The sequence below is a fragment of the Perca fluviatilis genome, chromosome 13, assembly GCF_010015445.1.
Source record: "Perca fluviatilis chromosome 13, GENO_Pfluv_1.0, whole genome shotgun sequence".
Classification (NCBI taxonomy): domain Eukaryota; kingdom Metazoa; phylum Chordata; class Actinopteri; order Perciformes; family Percidae; genus Perca; species Perca fluviatilis.
The window spans coordinates 4,893,176-4,917,086 of record NC_053124.1 but is presented as its reverse complement, the minus strand read 5'-3'; the positions used below and the strand labels follow the sequence as shown (position 1 = coordinate 4,917,086).

The 23,911-nt window shown below is 40.2% G+C and overlaps 1 protein-coding gene across 1 annotated transcript in view; it reads right to left on the bottom strand.

Annotated features, from left to right (window-relative positions):
* Positions 1 to 23,911, bottom strand: part of sema4ab (sema domain, immunoglobulin domain (Ig), transmembrane domain (TM) and short cytoplasmic domain, (semaphorin) 4Ab) — a 68,501-nt gene that overhangs the window by 28,098 nt on the left and 16,492 nt on the right. The window contains exons 5-8 of the mRNA XM_039820860.1: positions 4,650 to 4,772; positions 3,617 to 3,744; positions 2,904 to 3,085; positions 304 to 448 (exon numbers count right to left, since the gene is read on the bottom strand). Coding sequence (XP_039676794.1) covers positions 304 to 448; positions 2,904 to 3,085; positions 3,617 to 3,744; positions 4,650 to 4,772 — 578 coding nt within the window. The remainder of the gene's footprint in view (positions 1 to 303; positions 449 to 2,903; positions 3,086 to 3,616; positions 3,745 to 4,649; positions 4,773 to 23,911) is intronic.

Below are 23,911 nucleotides of genomic sequence, written 5' to 3'. Positions count from 1 at the left end.
GTCTTGTCCCAGTTTGTTTACCGGTTTAGATTTTTTGGCATGTTTTGGATTTACACCTAACTATTAATCAGTTTATACTTACGATACTAAGCGTTCACCCGTTTACCATTCCTTGTATTGTGTACATTTGGTTTGCGCCTTATGGACAATCTTTTTTATTTTATATTATGTTTCTATTTGCACTTTTCCTACTTTGTACTCCAACTGCTGCACAACGATTCCCCTCGGGATAAATAAAGTTCTACTGTATTTTTTCTTGTCATTCCATTTTCATATTAATTGTGACCAAAAGAGACCATTTACCTCTCCTGGATTTGCCACCTTCTCTTGAACCCGTGTGCTCCACTGTAATGTGTCCCGGTTCAGGACTTTGTAGTTACCAGAGAAAACTGATTTGATGTCAGTCAGGCGGAATGAACACACTGCTGACTGTCCAGAGTTGACAGACCTAGTTAATGGAAAAAAAAAAACACAAGACACTATGATGGTAGCTACAGACAAAATCCATGATGCACACAATTCAGCAATACATGTGTAGATAGATAAGAATTAGAGCACAGGGTCAGAGCGGATGCACCACCTGCTCCAGCTTACATACATACATACATATTTCCCTCATTGCCTCTTTCAAACTGCCTGTTATCTCTATCCAAAATGTGTATGTTGTACTCAACAGAGTGTTGTAAGATAACCTGCAATCATCAGCTGTCATCACTAGTCTTACTACTAACAGCATATTAACGGGGGTTTTCACATGATGATTTAAATGTTTATTCTTCATATTTTATGTTTAAAAATGTATTGTAAAAATGTAGTTAATGTAAATGTGGCTTCATCTTTTATGTGATGAAAAAGGATTTAAAGTTTTGCCGAAACACCCACAACATAATGAATCCTGAGGATGTAAGTTTTGTAACTAAGCTTTGAAGGGACACTTAACCAGACTGAAAATACATGCTAAATACTGGCTGGTAATCCTAAGGATACTGTATGTAAGTTTTGAAGCCGAACTTTAAAGTGATGGTTCGGAGTAATTTCACCCTAGGGTCCTTTGCACCATGACCTCGAGCCAAACAACCCCCGAGAAGCTTTTTTCACCTGGGTCGAACTTAGGGAGAGTTAGCGTTATCAGCTAAATAGCTTAGTGCAGGAGCTAATGGATCCAAGAGTGTATCTTGTACATTACCCCACTAATTTCGCCCGAAATGATACCAAACTGTACCCTGCGACGTACCACAAACACAGCCTGGCCTGGCCTGGCCCTCCCCAACCTCAAAGTGTATCACAGAGCCTTTCAGCTATGGGCCCTTAGAGTGTGGATGGACCCCTCATCTACAGTCCCATGGAGAGAAATAGAGCAAAACCTCACTGGAAGTCTAAGACTGCAAGACCTTGCCTTTACAGGTGTGTGTCCAAAAAAGTGAATGGTAGCCTATGGCCCTATTATCAAAAACACATTGACCAACTTTAAACAGGTCGAGGAGCAACTACACTACTCCAATAAGTGGCATTTGAACACCCCAATTTGGCACAACATACACTTAATGTTTTTTACACTTAAGAACCTTTTGTTTATAACCAGTGGAGTGACAGAGGTATTAATACTCTAGACCAGCTATTCAATGATGAAGGTATGTTAAGTTTTGAAGACCTGAGAGCTAGCTTTGAGGTCCCTAGGACATCCTTCTTCCTTTATCTTCGCTTAAAGTGATGGTTCGGAGTAATTTACCCTAGGGTCCTTTGCACCATGACCTCGAGCCAAACACCCCCCCAGAAGCTTTTTTCACCTGGGTCTAACATTGGGTGAGTTAGCGTAGAGTAGCGTTAGCCGCTGAATAGCTTAGCGCGGGGCTAATGGACCCACGTTTGTATCTCTTAAATGACCCCACTAATAATGCCTGAAATGATACCAAAGGTCTACACTAGTATATATATATAGGTTATGCACTCATAAAACGATGGATTGGAAAGTTTGTAAGTACACCAGAAGTTTAACAGACCTGCCAACCTTGAAACACTTTTTTGAGTAGCAACTTACTGATTTATTGTCGAAGTTCTGGTTCATGAACACGGCGGCATGCACGTGGAAAATATTTGTCATTAAATGTCAAATCTGTAAACATTTTAAACCCTAGAAAATAAGCATGTTCAAGTAGGCTACTTGAATTACATAAAACATTTTATTAAAATTATCGGTCATATTTAATACAATTAATTGGATCATAATATAATCAGTCACCTGATTTTCGCGTAGTTTAAAGTGACCAATCGTATCACCATATTTTGTTGCGTATCTACTACTCAAAATGCGTACAGGTTGGCAGGTCTGCTGATGTGATAGGATGTCGAATTCCTACTGATTGTTTTGTTACTTAATGATGACTCTAAATTACACCTACTTGGGAGACAGAAGAAAATTTGGCTAGCTGGATCAAACACGATCAAGAAAATGATAGCTCAGCGCTGGCTCCCTCCCCCACTCGCTTTGTATAAAACAGTGGTTGGCGTATTTTCTGGACATAGTTATGCCTACAGCAAGGATTAACAAAGCCAAGTCATCGACTATAGACCTATGGAAAAACGCAGCAGCACAAGTATCAGTCTTAATGACTGCAACATCACAAGAATTAGACAAGAGTTACTAGGCATTGTGATATTTTAGTTTTCTTGTATTTTGGTTTGTTTTGTTTTCTTCGAGACCGCAGAGGGTGGGGGGTGGGGTTTTGGTTCCTGTTCGATTGTATTTGTTTGTTCTGTATGTTCAAAAAATATAAAAATAATAAATTGATCATAAAAAAAGAAAAGAAAATGACACTGTTGATGCTGTGGTAAAACAGGCCACCACATCTTTAATCTAATGTCAATTAGGTACTGTATGGATCATGGCCCTTTAGTTAACTGACCATTGGGAGGTGAAGATGCCATAAAAGACTGTGTCATCTGCAGGAGCTCCCTCTGCTGGTGGGAGGGTGCCTATGTCTTGGATCACATTGTAGGGCAGCTCATTGTCAGCCTGGCACAACAGTTGAGCTTTGGCAAACGTGGTCCAGCGTCGCTGGAGGGTCCGCTGACCTCCAACATCACTCTGACACATGAGAGGAGAAGAAGGCATCAAGCACAGCAAATTTCTGTTCTGAACGCATTTGCATTCAACAGGTTTACAGTAATGTAATATAGGATGCCCTTGCCATAGCAGCTAAATGAAAACAGAGGTGCCTATATGCAAACTGAACCAGTCTTTGCATGCTATTATCATTCCTCCTGTTCATACATTATGCGCCTTCAGTAGAAGTGATATATATATACTGTATGTATATATAGAGGATGTTTTTACTCATAATTAAAATTAAAAGTCCAAAGACAAAATGTAAAGACATCAAATTAAAAATATTATTTTACTACACTACTTGGAATAATCAGGTCATAATTATAAAGAAAGTGAAACTACATTAATATGAGAATGAAAACATGCACCTGAGTAGAATGTATTTATGTGAGAGATTACAAGAAAATTGGTCAATATCACAAATTGTCTTTAATCGTTTGTATGTTCCACATAAGAACAAATGTAAATGCACAAGTGGTTCTTGCATTAGGCCCATTGTTTTGCCCTTACCATGCAGATCTGAGCAACACGAGAAACGATAAACTTGTCGATGAAGTCATACTCTCTGCCGACTTCACTGAAGAAAAAGTAGATTTTCTCCTCATCAGGACTGAAACTGGAACTGATGAAGGTTGGATCTATTGCAAACAGATGGCAAAGTATGCAGAAAATGTACATTTGTGGAAACATGTCTGAGGGTTGCTGATATAATAAAACAGCATCATTCAAATAAAAGGATATGTCACAGTTTATCACCATGTTTGTGGGACCCTTTGAGTCCATGCATAAAACCCCCTGTTGGTGTGAAATGTTTTTTTCAATGATGTCAGGGACATTGTAAAGCTGTCATTACGCCTACAGTAAATAGGAATTGTACTCTATTTAGGGGTGTATCATATGTGAGCTCAGTTAAATAGGACGGCAAAATTAATCACATTAAAATCATACTACTTCTTAAACAACTGTGGTCAATGTATATACAATGCCATTTTAAGGCAGAGGGACCATGGAGACTCGAATTGTTGAGGTCTTAACTTGACCAACTGAGTTCAATTCTTGTCTTTCTAACCATGGCCCACACAACGATAAGCATTTTGTTGTTTTATTCTCTTTTTATTCTAAGGTTTGGCAGTTCAAATACCTCACATGCTAATCTCAATCAAGAACTAACTAAGTGCAGTGTGATCTTGCTAAACTGTGCCTTTTGAGTAATGTCAGGCTAGACAGTACACTTTCACTTTCAAGTGCTCAGCAACTGAAGAAAATATGAAGGATTTAGTACACAGAAAAATCTAGATTGTGCAGGTTTCAGGTTCATACTTGTATTTTTGGTTTCTACTAGAACATGCTTTAATGTTCAATGTACCGTCTGTCAGAATATACCTGTATTTACCCTCTCTCTGAAACGCTATCTTTAAGCACTTGTGTCTTTAAGCCCCCCTCACGAAAAAGCCTAGTCTGATCTGATTGGTCAGCGTTTCCAGGGCTGTTGCATCTCTTTCTACCTATATATAGTATAGTTTTTGACTGACAGCACACTCACCCTCCAGCCATCCTAATGTATCATCCAACTTCAGGTCAACACGCCTGGCCTCACTGAGGTGCCGGGAGATGACTGGCCGGTTGCCCCTGTAGTCTGCAACGGTCCCGGTATAAAGCTCTCCATCTGAGAAACAGAAAAACATAATATATATAACATAATGTATGAGTAAATATAAAATAATAATAAATAATATAAAAATAATAAGCCATGCCCCTTTAAATGAACAATTAATGGTTTTCTACAGGGGCTTCAGCCCCAAATGTTTTAAAGCGCCCATATTATGCTCATTTTCAGGTTCATAACTGTATTTTAAGGTTGTACCAGAATAGGTTTACATGGTTTAATTTTCAAAAAACACCATATTGTTGTACTGCACAGCTCTCTCTCACTGCTGCAGATCCTCTTTTCACCTGTTTTCTGTTTTAGCTACAGAGTGAGACCTCTTTTCATCTTCTTCTTCTGTACTATCTTTGATTGCACTTTCGCGTTAGCGCAGCTCAGATGTAGAGCATGTCAGCTAGCTAACTCTAGAGACAGTAAAGAAGAAAGCTGTTTCTTCAACTTTGGTCAGTTACAAGGCAGGATTAGCTGGGAGACTTCTAAATGAGGGTGCACATGTAAATAGTTCTTTTGTAGATTATGGTGAACTTGTGTGTGTTGTAGCAGTGCTTTGCTATTGAGAACGACGTAGCATGCTAGCGTTAGCGTTAGCCGGCTAGCGCTAGCATTAGCCGGCTAACGCTAACGCTACGAGCTAACGGTTGTGGTTAGCCAGCTCATTTCGGACTGTGACGTCACCGATTTTGAACAGCTCACTAGGAGACTGAAGGCAGGACACATTCAGAAACCTGTATCTCCCTCAAAACAGCATGGATGGATTTTTTTCAAAGTTTGTATGTGTGTGGAAGCACCAGAGACACAAAAGAACACCCCAAATCCCAGAAGAGTGTTTTTTTCATAATATGGGCACTTTAAGTGTAGCCCCGAATGTATTTTGAAAGGTGGACTGACAAATATGAAACCGGTAGCCTGAATGCCTACCAAACTTAGTCCCACCCAGGACGTAGCAGGGTATTGCTACTGACAGTGAAACCCGCAAAGTCGTATTTACGTGCCTGATCGCCTCGCCATTCATACCTGACGCTTATTTCTCTGCGCCGGTCACAAAGAGATCTCTCTCTCTTAGGCCCTATTGAAACTGAAGGAATTATTATTCCTTGTTTTCCGGGCAAATTAATTGCCTTTTTGAGGGGCTTAACATACTCAAAAACTCACCAAAATTGGCGGTCGCATGTTGAAAATGTATGTATTTTAAGGGTTTCAGGCATAGGAGAACAAAAATGGCTCGCTAACACCACCTACAAAACTTCAAAAATTGAGCCCCTGCAGTACGTTTAATGTGTAGACTAACGAAACTTGGTACACATATGTAGCATGTCAAGATGTACAAAAAAACATCGTTGGAGCCATACCCTAAACCAAACAGGAAGTCCGCCATTTTGAATTGAAAGTTCAGAATTAGTCCGATTTTGGCCATTTCCACATGTCGTACTTTAATGAACTCCTCCCAGACATTTCATCCGATCAACTTCAAATTTGGTCTGTGCCACCTTACGGAGCCCCCCTGGGGTCAGCTGAGGAAGAAAAAAATAACTAAACCGTGCGCACAGAATAAAAATCCATTCCCTCGGTTTCATAAACTGTGAGCACGGATTCATAATCCATTCCCTCGGTTTTATAAACGTGAGCAAAGTTAGAAAGATATTCACAGATTCGAACTTCTGGGATCAATTACTCTATAGCGAAATGTTATTAAAGGGGTGATAGAATGCAAAACCGATTTTACCCTGTCATAGTTGAATAACGACAGTTCGGTGGATAAATAGGACATACATAGAAGCTCAAAATCCCATTGACACCCCTTTACTATGAAAATCTCATTTTTTTAAACTGCCGCTGAAAACGGGCGAATCTCAACAAAGCTGGAAGTTGACGTCAACCTCCCAAAAACCGGAACCTTTGTCACAGCCATGGGTGTATTAAGAGAAAAGTCACGCCCCAACATTTACATAGGCTACACAATTGACCTGAGATCAGGTAGTTTTCTGAATCTAGCTAGGTCACGCAGATCTCTGCTATTCCATTACAAAATTCACTTCTGAAACTTTTTCATGCGAGAAATCAACCATATAAAGCTCAAATATGGGCCGCTTTACGAAAATGTATGGCTAATTGCAAATTTTCTCCGACTGTGGGTCGGAGTTTAGTGCCGGTGTTGGTGCTGCCTGGGTTGCTACATCGCCGCCCTGACCGCAGTGTCAGCGAGCTTGTTACGCCCGCAATCTTTTACCACAGCCCGCAGGTTCCAGTAAATCTTATAATGGGTATGTGTGTTGAGTTATTTAAACAAACAATCGGGGAAATAAACGCCTCTTGTCCGCGAGTCTCATTGATAGAGCCGCGGTGAGATGGAGTCCATCAATGAGAGCTAGCTAGCCTCCTCCTAACTCTGACATTCACAAAAATACATTCAATTGAAATCCGAAATCGGACAAGTGTTAGCTAAGCTTTGTAAGACCTTGAGGAACCTGTAATATTCATGCAGTGACGAAATTTAAACTGTAAATATACTTTAGTTATGCGAAAGTGAGCAAACTGCGATATTTCTCCATTGTAATGAATGGGACATATAGCAAGCAGCTGCTCGTCCTACAAAGACGCCTCGCGTTCATAAAAATGCCTTAAAATCAAATCGGACACAACGGTTAGCTTTATAAGACATTGGGGAATGATGTTATATAAGTGGCGTGACGAAATTCAAACTGTAAATATAATTTAGTTATGGCGACAGTGTAGCTAGCTAGCTGCGGTATTTCCCCATTGTAATGAATGGGACATATAGCAAGCAGCTGCTCGTCCTACAAAGACGCCTCGCGTTCATAAAAATGCCTTAAAATCAAATCGGACACAACGGTTAGCTTTATAATACATTGGGGAATGATGTTCTATAAGTGGCGTGACGAAATTCAAACTGTAAATATAATTTAGTTATGGCGAAAGTGTAGCTAGCTAGCTGCGGTATTTCCCCATTGTAATGAATGGGACATATAGCAAGCAGCTGCTCGTCTTACAAAGACGCCTCGTGTTCATAAAAATGCCTTAAAATCAAATCGGACACAATGGTTAGCTTATAAGACATTGGGGAATGATGTTATATAAGTGGCGTGACGAAATTCAAACCGTAAATATATTATAGTTATGCCGGCAGCTGGCCGCGGAGCCCTGTAGTGCAGTATCCACAAAGGGTGACTTTGCCCTGGGTATGGAGCCCAGCAGGCTGCCGCTTTCTCGTCAGACTGTGTGGGCCTCCTAAAGTCCGACACGTCTTACCAAATTTGCAATTAGCCATACATTTTTGTAAAACGGCCCATATTTCAGCTTTATATAGATGATTTCTCGCTTAAAAAAGTCTCAGAAGTGAATTTGGTAATGAAACATTGCAGTGTCTGGAATACGAGATTCTGTCGCTTCTCTAATGTATGTCTCTAATGTGTTCGTATGGCAAGTCGCTCAACCAATCAGCGTGCAGCTCATCTAAATATTCATGACCATACCATATTTGGAAGAAAAGCTCGTTACAAATAGGGCCAAAACACAGGGATGCATAAGGGCCAATAAAATATCAACCAGGCCATTTTCAGCCCAACCAATGTTACATACCCCATTAGGAGACCATAAGGAACAGTGTGAAATACCCTATATAATCATTCTATCACCCCTTTAAATCACAAACGACGCTAGTAAGGTTAACGAGCTACAAACTAATTTTCATCAAAACGAGCCGTCCTCCGACCTGGAGAAATAACATTGGTCTCTAGTAGCAACCGGCAGTGAGACGGCAGTAAGACGAGTGTTTGGGGACCATCTACAAACTACAACACCGACACAAAAATATCTATTAATTTAATAATTAAATAAGGTAGTGTCTCCAAACTTACCTCAATTATAACTTGTATCCTGCTAGTTGTACTACAGCGCTTACTTTAAAAAAATAAGTTTTTAAATAAGAGAACCCCCAGATCCCCGGCATCATAAGTTGCTACACAGATCTGGAAACCAAACCTTGGCTAATGTTGATGCCATCTAACTAGCATCTACAAACTGGCCAGCTAAAATGAACATACACTGGCTATTAACATGCTGGGCAAGCCAATTGCTGTTTTGCATTGCATTCAGTTTATTTAAATGGGTCCGGGCTAAGCCCCAAACCTCCTCAAGTCCTAGAAATTCCCCTTGTTTTCTATGAGGGAAACATCCAATACTAGAGGTAATGTATTCTAAAACAGGCAGATTTCCTTGGATCATGCACCTAAATCATGTTTGCAGCTGCTGCCATGGTCCTGCTTGACGCCCTGCTACGCCCTGCACTGCTGCTACTACTATTATTAGTCATAGTTCTATTATCTTTACTGTTATTATAATTGCCACTATTTACCAAGTCATTCCATTATACCCACTGCTATAATTATTATGAGTCATATTTCAGCCTCTCCCCCCTCCCCCAACCAGTCGCATCAGATGGGCGACAATCAAGAGCAAGGTTCTGTCCGAGGTTTCTGCTTGTTGAAAGACAGTTTTGACTCCCCGCTGTTGCACCAAATGCATGTGCTTGTGGTAGTTGTCGGGTCTCTGTAAATTATAGAGTGTGGTCTAGACCTACTCTATCTGTAAAGTTTCCTGAGATAACTTCTGTTATGAGTTGACCCTATAAATAAATTGAATTGAATAGATGGTCCAAGATGGGTCTGAGCCAGGGCTCCACGCTAACTTTTTTAAGTGGTTGCCGGCCTGGCCACCAGGCATGAGCTTTTGATTGCCAAAATTGACAATACGGTTGAGATGTTTTTAACTGCCTATACTTATAGCAATTCATTTCATATGTAATTACACCACAAATTAAATAATGAACACTGAGAGAATGGCTTGCAATATAATTTTCCATCCCTCTCAAATAGGGGTGAAACGGATCACAAAACTCACAGTTCAGAGGCCCGTTCCAGGTAGGAGGTTTAACAAACTCTGAGTCTAACCCTGATGTCTGAGTTGATTTACCCTGAGATGGGAAACTCAGAGTTTTCGGTTCCAGAAGAGCTGATTTGAGTTGGTTCAATCAACTCGGAGTATGTTCACTCAGGGTTACGCGCGTGCACATAAGGCAGTATGAATGGAGCCATGATTCTACGATTCACCATGGTAACAACCACAAACAAACGGGTCGGCGGAAATACTCATGTGCACAAACAGCGAGTTTGAACCTTCTTATATACTGTCTATGGTTTGAACATGCATTTCGTTAAAAAAGCAAGACAGCGGCTGCTGCTGCAAAAGAGAGAGAATTGGTGTGGGAGAAAATTGCTGCTCGAGTCAATGCGTACGCATTAACAGTGTATTAATTTCATATTTAATCACAGTTAACTTATAATATTACTGGTGAAAACTGGAATTGTAGGCTACACCTATAATTTTATTCAGGTGCAATCCTGCGGGCGGAAAAGTAAACTATACTATTCCCATTCTGAGGCTGCAGCACCATGATCATTAACAGAATAATAAGTATGATCATTTATTTCTTTTTAAGGCGAGACACGGCAGGCAAAAACATCGTTTTTTTTCACTGGTCAATTTTGAGATTTTTGGCTATTTGTGTTCAATAACACGTCTTCTTTCAGACTTGTGGTGAAAAAAAGTCAGAAATACACATTTAGGTCTTTATTTTACTACACTTTGTCTGTTAGCGTCGGTAGATTTCTCCTAAATTCAACAAAAGTTGGCGTTCTAAATCATCCCGCTGCTCCGCGATCGCTGTCTGCACCCTATCATCACATATACCGTTGGAAAGCTCTCTCTCTCCTCTACAATGCTGTCGGATCCAAATATGGTCATTTCCTTTTCATCAGCAACCAATCGTGAAAGTAAAAGGGGGGATTTAACTCAAAATGCGCAATCTCATTGGCTGATGCCAATTTCTAACAACGTGATTCGTTCAGAATCGTCACGTGACGCTCTCTGACATTTCCGCGGTAGTTCAGAATGTCGAAAGAAATGCGTCGAAAATCACCTCAGAGAAGACGAAAACAGTTGTTATTAGCAAGAAGACACAGGGATTACACACTAAGACAGCAGATGATGAAATACCTTCACATAGTACGTCGATATGTCAACTATCGTTCAGAAAACAGGAGTTTTCAGACAGCGGAGGTAATCAGACCCTCTCTCTCTCAAAGCAGTTTACAGAAAGTCATATAGCCTACATGTCCTATGTGTCACATATATACTAACTACACTGTACTGATCGCGATACAACACACTATATTACAAAACAATTACATTACACAACAGTTAAAATGGTTGTATAATATAATTACTATATAATAGGCTACTAAACAAATCTGTAATTTTGGGATCCTAAGTGGTTGTGAGTCCCTCAGGCTGTGGCAGGAAGATACACATTTAGCTGTCAGTAGGGCTGCTGTCTCCTAGGAGAACTACCAGCTTCTTTTCTGGTGTTAACTTTGGGAAGTTTTTTTTTGTGGCTATTTTTCCAAGGTGTAATTCTCTTAGTGAAGATAGTTTTTCCCAGTGGAGGAGGAAGAGTATCTCTGTCTGACCCAGCTGGTGGTCACTGAGCCTGTCTCTCTCTCTCTCTCTCACTGACCTGTCTGTCTGACCTAGTTGGTGGTCAAATAACAATTTAGTCTACTTTGTTTGCTTTCTCCAATGTTCTAAATATTGGTCTTTTGAATGATTCATAATTAGTTTGGTTCTGTTGTTATGAACCAGTGCTGATGGGAGCCTGGTTAGTTAGCTTCACCATCAGCTGACTGAGGGGACTGTTTTGTGGGGAAAGTAAGCTTGAGGCAGCAGCAATATGGCCATCTCCATCTTCAATGCTTTCTGTTATGGAGAAGTTGTGGCTTCAGAGCAGAGTTGTGACGGTCAATTCAATGAGAGAAACTAATATGCTCAGGATCTCGAAAGCTGAGGCTATCACAACTGCCAGTGTAAAACACAGGCACAAGAGTCTAAGCACAGCTAAACTAGCCTACATATGGTGCTGGAATGGACAATTAGACTTTAGAAAGCTGTGACATCTACTGTTGGTCTGGTTCTGTGTCCATACAACTGTCTAGCGTGGGTTTTGTCTGCAACTTTGTGCATGATACGCCAATGTTAATTCAATGAGTTACTGCACTTGTAGGCCTTATATGCCTGCCATTTTATGAAGTAATCAATTTTCATGAGCTTGAAATATTCTATATTATTATTACTAAGGGCCTGAGCATTTATTCTGTTTTTGAGCAATTTTTCCAATAGAAATGTATTAAATTCCCCTATTTAAATCTTTAAATGCCGTTTTCTCAAAATGAGTTTTTTGTCATTTTTCAGTATAAACATCTCAGCCTATGTAGCACCTATGTGCACCAAACTTTCCAGTTATACACTTAGTAGGATTCTGAAGATATTTACAGAGGGATTTGTTAATAAATCATTCCTGGCCTGATTTATGTGACATTTTAAGCAAAAAAATGTGGCGAAAATCGATTTTTTTAAAGGCCATGGACAGTATATTTGGATTTCCTAGGTAATGAAAGCAGATATCCTGAAATCCCTCTGTAATTTTGTTTTCATCTTGTGTGAAAATGAAAATTATTTTGCACCTGGCTTTATCATACGTTCAGATCTATCTACCGAAAATATATGCAAAATCACGCATATTTAATGAGATAATGCCTAATTTGCATAATTAAACATACACATTTCAAAAACTTGTAATACATTTCTTTTATATACTTATGTAAGTAATCAACTGAGGAAGTTTCATGGTGATATCTATTATTTAAAAATTTTACCCTATTCACCTGTAGTGTCTCGCCTTAATGGCTCTCACTGGTTTGTGTCCAAGGAACACGTTTAAAAAACGTTTCAGAGCGATCACACTTTTCTGACGGCTCTACATACAGTAGCTTTACTATTAAAGTATGATCCGCTGCCGTTATAAAGAAAACTGCCGTTGGCAAAAAACGTAATGCGACACAAAGAATCTGCTGGGATGTTAAAGCCTGTCCACGATGTTGAACTAGTGGAAGGATAAGGTATCTACATATCTAATAGGCTGTGATAAAAAACACCTCTCAAATCGGTTATGTGGAAATGAAAAAACATCTACAGTGCCCTCCACAATTATTGGCACCCCTGTTTAAGATGGGGTCATGGACTTCTAAGAATTCTCCTTTTTTTTTTAAACAACATAGAACCCAAATGCAAAAAAAGAGTACATTACTTTGGTGGTAAAAAAAAAAAAAAAATCACACATTTAGAAAAAAAAACTTGAAATCATGTGTCCCACAATTATTGGCACCCCAGATGTTAATACTTTGTACATCCCCCCTTTTGCCAACAAGACAGCGCTTAATCTCCTTCTATAACATTTCACAAGATTGGAGCACACAGAGAGAGGGATCTTTGACCATTCTTCTTTGCACAATCTTTCTAGATCATCCAGAGTCCTGGGTCCTCTCTCATGCACTCTCCTCTTTAGCTCACCCCACAGGTTTTCGATTGGGTTGAGGTCTGGGGACTGAGATGGCCATGGGAGGACCTTGAGTTTGTGACTGCTGAACCATTTTTGTGTAGATTTTGCCACATGTTTAGGATCATTATCCTGCTGAAAGACCCAGTGACGACCCATCTTCAGCTTTCTGGCAGAGGCAATCAGGTTTTTATTTAAAATGTCCTGGTAGTTCAAAGCAGTCATAATGCCATGCACCCTAACAAGGTTCCCAGGGCCTTTGGAAGAGAAACAGCCCCAAAGCATTACAGATCCTCCACCATACTTCACGGTGGGCATGAGGTGCTTTTCGGCATACTCATCTTTTGTTTTACGCCAGACCCACTTAGAGTGTTTGTTGCCAAATAGCTCAATCTTAGTCTCATCTGACCAAAGCACACGATCCCAGTTGAAGTCCCAGTGCCGCTTAGAAAACTCCAGACGTTTACGTTTGTGAGTGTTAGTGAGAAAAGGCTTTTTCCTTGCATGCCTCCCAAACAGCTTGTTGGCATGTAGAGAGCGTCTGATGGTTGTTTTGGAGACTTCGTGACCCCAAGATGCCACTCTTTGATGCAATTCTGTGACAGTGAGCTTAGGACTTTTTTTTACTTCTCTTACCATCCTCCTCACTGTGCGTTGTGGCAAGATAAACTTGGGACCTCTTACAGCCTTGTTTGTCACTGTTCCAGTTGTTTTAAACTTCTAAATGATTCCTCTGACTGTAGATACGGGCAAGTTAAGGCGAGTGGCGACACACATCTGCCTTACTTGAATTGGGTGTTCTCTTGTCTTTGCCATGTTGACAAATGGGTAAGAGAATTAGGACTCTGTGTCACGTCATATTTATACCCCAGGGAAACAGGAAGTCATAAATTACTATTTAAAAGTTCCTAGATACCCTGACCAACTTTAGCAACTACAGAAAAATATATTTGGAAAAAAATCAATTACATTTTTCAGCGGAATTGTTAGGGGTGCCAATAATTGTGGGACACATGATTTCAAGTTTTTTTTTTTTCTAAATGTGTGATTTTTTTTTTTTTACCACCAAAGTAATGTACTTAAAAAAAAAGGTTGGATTTTTCTCTTTTTTTGCATTTGGGTTCTATGTTGCTTAAAAAAAAGGAGAATTTTTAGAAGTCCATGACCCCATCTTAAACAGGGGTGCCAATAATTGTGGAGGGCAATGTATAGTCGGGACTCAATATCATCTCCCGACGTAAACTCTCTGAATTAATACAGCTTTTTCATCAACGGGATCGTCGACAAAAGGACATGACATGTTTGAGAAAAAAAACTATTTAAAGTCTGCCTAACATAAATCAATAAGTTAACAAACTGCATTAAAATGCGCCTGATACAGACTGAATGAATGAATGAGGAAATGAGTTTCCCCTCCCTCTGAGGGAGGAGAATGAGAGAAACTCGAGTTTTTTTCCCCATTTCTCTCAGTCCTCCCTCTCAGCGGGAGGAGACTGAGAGAAACTCGAGGTTTCTTGAAGAAAACCTGCTCCCGACCAGGTTAGGTTCACAGGCTCAGTTACCATAGTAACTGACTCTGAGGTGAAGTTACCTCTCTTTCTGGAACGGAAAACCCAGAGTTTCCCTCATCTCAGGGTTAACCAACTCAGAGTTTTCACTAAACCTGCTTTCTGGAACGGGCCTCTGATCACGGTTTTGAGTCACAGATCGGATCATTTCATATCAAAATTCATTCGGATCAGCACAAAAAGGGGGAATTCATATAATTATTAAAAATGTAATAATAATTACATTCACCAGTAAATTGCTGTTAAAAGACAAAAACAAATGAGAAAAGGTGTTTTTACAATAACTTTGAATGCACCACAAGGTTTACCATTTTACCAGTAAACGCAACATTTTGTCCCGTCTGTTTTGTTTTTCTAACAGCAGTGACCATAGTGCTAGTTTGTGTCTTTTAGCTCATAGCTGTAGCGGCAGACTGTAGTACGTCCCGGTGTTGGAATCCTCTACAGTGAAATACATTCCCACTTTTACACTGTTTAGCTGTCAGCATTTTAACAGTGTTTAATCCAGTTACTACTGTAGCTAACGGTAGGCTAACGTTGAGCCCTGTAAGCTGACCAACAGTTTGGAACATCTGTATGACACCATTTTTCATAGGATTCAATCTATCTGCAAAACTGAAATGAGCAGGTTAAGATTAATTATAGCTATACAGACAACACACAACTCTACATTTCATTTTCCAGTGACAACATAATATTGTTTAAACAGTCACACAGTAAACTAGACAACCTTCACACCTTCAGGGACCCTTAAGGGGCCTACCAGCTCTCTCCTCATGATTCAGGCCCCAAACATGACTCCGCCACCTCCTTGCTGACATTGCAGCCTTATTGGGACATGGTGGCCATCCACCAACCATCCACTACTCCATCCATCTGGACCATCCAGGGTTGCACGGCACTCATCACTCATGATTGGACTGGACTGACGTGCTGACGTGTACGGTAAGCGTATTGTCACTTCCGGTGTTCCCGTGTTCCAAACGCTAGTTTGCTGCTCCAGCAAAAACTTACTCAACTCTGCTTTATTGTCTAAATTAGCGGCTATTTGCCTGGATTGAATTTTAATTACAATTGTTCTACTCAAGCACTTATACTTCGCTTCCCTTACAGCGACTGCCTCGCTGATTTTACAGTTGTTAAAACGGTGTTATCTACTTTAGCTTAGCCATTAGCAATGGCTAATTCCTCTCCCTCTCCTGCGCTCTCTTGCTCTGTGTCAAATGTTAAGCTATTCCTCTGCCTCCTTAAGTGATAACGATACATGTAATAAATGTAGTATATTCGCTGCTCTGGAGGCAAGGCTTAGTGAGTTTGAGGCACGGCTCCGCAACATGGAATCAGAATCATATGCTTCCGTAGCTAGCCAGCGCCATGTAGCTCATACTGTAGCTTCTGCTAGCTGTCCCCCGGCAGACCCCGAGCAGCCGGGCGAGTGGGTGACTGTCCGAGGGAAGCGTAGCGTTAGATCTAAACCAGGGAGTGCACATGATGACGGTCGCTCTAAACCGGAGCATCTTCGCCTCTCTAACAGTTTCTCCCTACTCAGTGATACACCCGCTGAGAAGACAATTCTGGTTATTGGGAGCTCTATACTGCGACATGTGAAGCCGGCAGCCCCAGCGGCTGTGGTCATATGTGTCCCCGGGGCTAGAGCGGGTGATATAGAATCCCATCTAAAGCTGCTGGCTAAAAAGAACCGTAAATACAATAAGATCATACTTCACGTAGGTGGTAATGGTCGTAAATCGGAGATCACTAAAATTAATGTTGAGTCACTTTGTGCATACGCAAAGACAATGTCGGACTCAGTAGTGTTCTCTGGACCCCTGCCAAACCTGACCAGTGATGAAATGTACAACCATACGTCATCCTTCCACCGCTGGTTGTCGGGGTGGTGCCCAGCTAATGATGTGGGCTATGTGAATAACTGGAGGGCGTTCTGGGGAAAGCCTGGTCTGATTAGGAGAGATGGCATTCATCCCACCTGGGACGGAGCCGCTCTCATATCAAAAAATCTGACCGAGTCTATTATCGGTCATAAACCATGACAACCCAAGTTTGATATTAGTAATCAGAGGTGCAGTGCTACGCGCCCCTCTGTGCTTCCGCTGGAGCAGTCGCCCACTCATAGTCTAATAAGCACGGTGTCTTTCCCCTGGCTCAGATCGGTTAAATCAAAGGTAAACAAAAGATGCGCTATACTGAACAACCTAATTAGAATTAAAACGACTGCAACGACAGAACAAAATAGGAAAATTAGATATGGACTATTAAATATTAGATCTCTGTCTTCTAAAGCAGTATTGGTAAACGATTTGATATCAGATAATAAAATTGATTTATTTTGTCTTACTGAAACTTGGCTGTGCCATGAAGCCACTCCTCCCAGTCATATTAATACTCAAATTCCCAGAGGCTCAGGCCGAGGAGGGGGAGTTGCAGCCATCTTTGATTCAAGCCTGTTAATTAATCCTGAACCTAAACTAAATTATAACTCGTTTGAGAGTCTTGTTCTTAATCTTAAACATCTAAAATGGAAAAACATTACAGCCAATTATATTCGTTGTTATTTACAGGGCTCCAGGTTCGTATTCTGAATTTTTATCTGAATTCTCAGAGTTTTTATCATGTTTAGTCCTTAAATCAGACAAAGTACTTATTGTAGGTGATTTTAATATCCATGTGGACGTTGACAATGATAGCCTTAGCACTGCTTTCAACTCATTATTGGATTCAATCGGTTTCAGTCAGAGTGTGCACAAGGCGACGCACTGTTTTAACCTCTTAAGTTTCGGCTGAAATTTCATGCTTTTTGGTCTAAACGACATACCCAAATTAAAAGTGGTACAGCTCCCATATACGTTGACACTCTGGGGTGTGCCTGACATCATTGGAAAGGAAACACTCTACATTTTTTGTTACAAGTGTCAGGGTGAGTCTAGGACTTACTTACACAGAGTTACAGAGGCTAGAATGGAGGGTTTTTATTTCCGTCCAAGTCATACATCTGTTAAATGATTAAAATAAAATACTGTAAACACATCTGGTAAGATATACCCATGCCATAGCCACATGTCTCAGCTTACTATAGAAAAAACCCAGAAGCCAAAAGACTTAAAATTGGATTTTATATGAATTTATTTCTACAGAAATGTCTGTCCGTTTTTCTGATTTTAGTTTGAAAAGTTCAAAGAAAAAAGCCTATAAATACATAACAAACCACTTCTCAAATACACAAACACACCCACATTAATCCCACACATACTAGAAATAACTATATACATGAATATATAGATATAAGTCATTACAAATTCCATAGGCTGTGATATTCTGGTGAAAGGCCCAGTTTTTGCTTTGACAGAGCTCCTGCCAATACAGGGTTAAAATGTCATGCCCATATTTGGTATCATTCGAATCGTCTACTCATTGTCTACAAAGCTAGACGGGTCTTGTAGCATTTAGTTCTAAGGGGTCCGAATAATTGTCGCTCGTCTCCACGTGGTCCCTGACATGGTGTCATCAGCTTGTCCGATTTCATTGGCCATAGCAGAGGCAAACCTGAACGGATTGGCTAATATGACCTACCAATGGAAAGCTTAGAAGCTAGGGAATACGTCGACGCCCACGACAAGCATGTAGGAAGCTGGGGAGCGAAGTTATCACCGATTGAAGTGCGGAAATGGAAAGCTGTTTCGCGTTTTTCCGTTGTGATTCGGCAAGAAACTTCAACATTGTGAGGCGAACAGAGCGTTTTGGAATAGAACTGCTTGGATATTACATTTCCTTGGACTCTTGGGGATTTATGAAAATCAAGTTTTGGGCAAAATACCACTGTTTGGCTGAAAGGACAACAAAAACAGGTATGCATGCACTCTCAGCTCTAACGACCAGCTGCGCGGTCTACGGCTGAATTGTTTTATTTTCTGTTACTTTGTAACAGTTGTGTAAATGCTATAAATCATCTTACGCTTTGTATGTGGGCTTAAATTAATCATTAGAGGCTAAGCTTTCAATTGGTGTGTCGCATGGCTGTATATTTGGAAGATTTAATGCTTTAAACTTATAAAAACGCTAATGAGTGGAAGTTTTATCGAGGTTACAGCGACGCCACAGTCACAAAGTATCCCGCTGGCGGGACGGTGATCCTGTAACAGGTTGACCACACCCTCGACCTTGTGCTGGCATATGGTATTGAAATTGAGGATTTAATAATATTAGAAGAATTCGGTATTATCAGATCATTCTTTAATTACTTTTGAATTCTTACTACCTGACTATACTAAATTAGATAAAAACTTCTACACTAGATGCCTATATGACAGTACTATAGCTAAATTTAAGGAAGATATTCCAACAGTATTTGGCTCTTTGTCATGCCTTAACATAACAGAGGACCTTTAGGTTAACCTCAGTCCCTCTCAAATTGATACATTTGTAGACGGTGCTACGACCTGCCTACGGACGATGCTCCCCTCAAAAAGAAGATGATTAAGCAAAGGAAACTAGCACCTTGGTATAACTCCCAAACTCGCAAATTAAAACAAATCTCGCGAAACCTCGAAAGTAAACGGCGTTCCACCGAAGTGGAAGAATCTCGTTTGGATTGGCAAGAAAGTCTCAAAACCTATAGGAAGGCCCTAAGAAAGGCCAGATCAGACTATTACTCATCACTAATAGAAGAAAATAAGAACAACCCAAGGTTTCTTTTCAGCACTGTAGCCAGGCTGACAGATAGTCACAGCTCTACTGAGCCATCTATTTCTCTAGCTCTGAGTAGTGATGACTTCATGATCTTCTTTAATGATAAAATTATAACAATTAGAGATAAAATCTATCACCTTTTGCCCTCAACTTCTAACGGTTCACCTTTAAATGCAGGAACGCTAGAAAGAACGACTATTCCCGACATATACTTAGACTGCTTTTATCCTATACACCTTCAACAATTAATGTTAAAGATATCCTCAGCTAAGCCGTCTACCTGTCTCTTAGATCCCATCCCAACGAGACTACTCAAAGAAGCGTTACCCGTGGTTAACACTTCATTACTAGATATGATCAATATGTCCTTATTAACAGGTTATGTACCGCAGTCATTTAAAATAGCTGTGATAAAACCTCTTCTGAAAAAAACCACCCTCGATCCTGAGGTCTTAGCAAACTATAGACCTATATCTAACCTTCCCTTTCTATCCAAGATCCTTGAGAAGGTAGTTGCTAATCAGTTATGTTATTTTCTACATAGCAATAGTTTATTTGATGACTTTCAATCAGGATTTAGAAAGAATCATAGCACAGAGACGGCACTGGTGAAAATTACTAACGACCTTCTAACTGCTGCAGACAAAGGACTTGTCTCCATTCTTGTTTTACTAGATCTTAGTGCTGCATTTGACACTATTGACCATACCATCCTGTTACAGAGACTGGAACACTTAGTTGGCATTAAAGGAATCGCACTAAGCTGGTTTAAGTCCTATTTCTCTGAGCGATCCCAATTTGTTAACATTAACGATAAACCCTCTAAAGTTAGCCATGGCATTCCTCAAGGCTCAGTGCTTGGACCAATTCTATTTTCCTTATATATGCTTCCTCTAGATAATATTATTAGGAAACACTCAATTAACTATCACTGTTACGCAGACGACACCCAATTATATGTGTCAATTAAGCCAGACGAAAGTGGTCAGTTAGCTAAACTTCAAGCGTGTATTAAAGATATAAAATCCTGGATGACCCACAATTTCCTGATGTTAAACTCAAACAAAACTGAAGTTTTTGAGATGGGACCAACGCACCTCCGAACTTCATTATCTAAAGATATAGCTATTCTGGATGGTATTGCCCTGGCCTCCAGCACTACTGTCAGAAATTTAGGAGTTATTTTCGATCAGGATATATCCTTCAATGCCCACTTAAAACAAACCTCAAGAACAGCCTTTTTCCATCTTCGTAACATTTCCAAAATTAGAGTTTTTCCTTGCCACTGTCGCAATAGCCACTGCTAATGCTTGCTGTTGAGGGAATTACTGTAATTGTTGAGGTTTTGGAATTTATAGAGTGTGGTCTAGACCTACTCTATCTGTAAAGTGTCTCGAGATAACTGTTATGATTTGATACTATAAATAAAATTTAATTTGAAAAATGTAATTGAATTGAATTAAACAAGACTTTTGAAAATTTGAAAATTAGTCTTCATGTATTTCTGGGCCCACTGCAACCATTTCTGCTTGTAAGGAGAGAAACTCATGGTGTGGCCCCCATCCTCCCCTGACCTCAACCCTATTGAGAACCTTTGGAGCATCCTCAAGCAAAAGATCTATGAGGGTGGGAGGTAGTTTGCATCAGAACAGCAGCTCTGGGAGGCTATTCTGACATCCTGCAAAGAAATTCAAACAGAAACTCTCCATAAACTCACAAGTTCAATGGATGCAAGAATTGTGAAGGTGATATCAAAGAAGGGGTCCTATGTTAACCTGTAACTTGCCCTGTTAAGATGTGTTTGATGTGTTTTGATTTCAGTAAATTTGACCTCCTAATGCTGCAAATTTAGCAAATGACCATTTTCAGTTCTTTACAACCTATAAAATGTTTTGAAACTCTGTTGTGCATAATAATGTGGAACAGTGCATTTTGAGTTTTTTTTTTTTTTTTTTTTTTAAATACCGTTTTCATTGGGTGGTTTGTTCAATGAAATTCGACTAAAGCCCTATTCGCACGGGATAAGTATTACCTGGTGACCTCCAGTCATTTGTAATAATCGCGGAGGTTGTCTGTGATCTTAATCCCGTGCGAATCGGTCATGTCTGTAATTTGTAAAGTAATAATTCCCCCGCAAATGACCTACCATATTTCGCCGAAAACGGAGGTCCTGTGATAATATTAGTCCCGCGGCGACCGGGCATCTCTGTGATTTGGGGTCTAACTGGCTGCGTTGTCAATTATAAATGAAAAGTTTTGACATCATATCCGGGGGATAATGTCTGTAAATTTGAGTAAAATACAGACTTCAGTTATCCCGTGTGAATGTGCCAGACGAAATACAGACGTGTGGGGGTAATTTATAAACTACAAGAGGTCCCCAGGTAATACTTATCCCGTGCGAATAGGGCTTAATACCCTAATGGTTGGTGACATGAAAATTATACTGACTGTTAGTTGCATCAACTATTTAGGAAAATCAGTGTAAAATATAATTTGCATAATAATTTGGAACACGGTGTAGGTATCAGCTCTGGAAAATCTGACCTCTCCACCTTCCCCGGTACATCCTGATTCAATGGGCCATCCTACCTCTCTCATCATTGGCTGCTCCCTCCAACCCAAGAGCAAACGGTTTTGACATCCTGGACAAAAAAAGATTTTCCCTCCACCAGCTTCTGCTCACCTACCCGGATCCCTCAAGAAAACCTCATCCACATATCGTAGGCTACTGAAGGAGGCAGTTGCCAGACATTCTGAGATCTCAGAGCCAGCAAACAATATCATCCACCCTGGTGTTGCGTCCTCTCGGGGGCGCGTCTCTACTGGTCTCACTTCACAGCCACCTTCTGTTCTGATTGTAGGGTGTTCCATAGGACTGGGCAATATATTGATAGTATATCGATATCATGATATGAGACTGGATATAGTCTTAGATTTTGGATATCGTAATATCGTGATGACATAAGTGTTGTCTTTTACTGGTTTAAAAGGCGCCGGTAAAGTGAGGTACTTTTCTGAACTTACCAGACTGTTCTAGCTGTTCTATTATTTGCCTTTATCCACTTAGACATTATGTCCACATTACTGATGATTATTTATCACAAATCTAAGTGTGAAGATATTTTGTTAAAGCACCAATTGTTAACCCTAGAATATCGCCACAATATCGATATTGAGGTATTTGGTCAAAAATATCGTGATTTCTGATTTTCTCCCTATCGCCCAGCCCAAGAATTCCATTATCAGAGACATCAGGTCCAGCAGGTCTGTAACACACTGCTTTCCCAGTGCCAAAGTAAATGACATTCTGGTAGAGCTCCTTAACTTACTATCTCAGTATACCTCTGTTAAGAAACTTATAAATTATAGTGGCTGTAATGACATTCCATAGCAGCAGTCGGAGCTGTTAACATCCACTGGGTCGCTGGTGACCCGCTTACGTAACTCACGTGAGTTCTGACATGTTACATAATAAGTATTTAAACACAAAAGTTCAAAACTTTTGTCAATATGGACATGCTGTGCATCGTCTGATTGATACAATTCAATCATTCAGGTCATTTTACTGAAATCATAAGCACCAAAGCATTATTCATGTTCTTAGTGCTCATGCTATTGAAAAAAAAAAAAGAAGAAAAAAAATACGAAATGTCCTAAACGCTCAATCCCCGTCCATTCCTGGTTTATTTATATTCCTCTAGTCCGTAAGTGTCCACAGATTAAAAAGATGACAATGTTTTTTCAAAAGAATTAATCCAGGTTATGAATATTCATAACTGTAGAGTCCATGCTAATTGTCTGCTAACTTAATTTGCCGATCTCGTTCCGTCTGAAATACTAGGCTCGTTCGAGATAAACTGCGCCTCGCCTGTAAAGTGAACGAGAGCAGGCAGCAGCAGCCGGGGGCGGTGACAAAAATCTGCTGTCACGTCAGACAGTTTCCAGCCGTTTCTAGCAGCCTTCAGGCTTAACAGGAAGTCACAGAAACACTCACATCCTGTCCGATTCCGATTTAATAAAATGTTATCAGACCCATCTATCAGCTTGTACAGTCTCTAGTTGTTTTTATTATGACAGAGTCGCTGTCAAAATGCTTAACATGCGATCTGTTGCTGATTTTAATTAACGACACACTAGATGATCCGTAATCTGAACGGATGTAGTCTCTCTGACTTCTACACTTAACTATCAGCCACACAACATGTGGTTTGTACAGAATAAGCCTTTAAATCAGACAAATAGCAATTAAAATCCCTCCAATTAAAAAACAATAAAAAATGTATACAAAACGTGTGTTGAGTCGATTCTGAACCAATCAGCTGTTAGATCAGCTGAGAGGCCAGTGTTTCCCAGCATGCCCTGGGTCCGCCTGGGTCTTGAAGTCGTTAGGCTCGTTT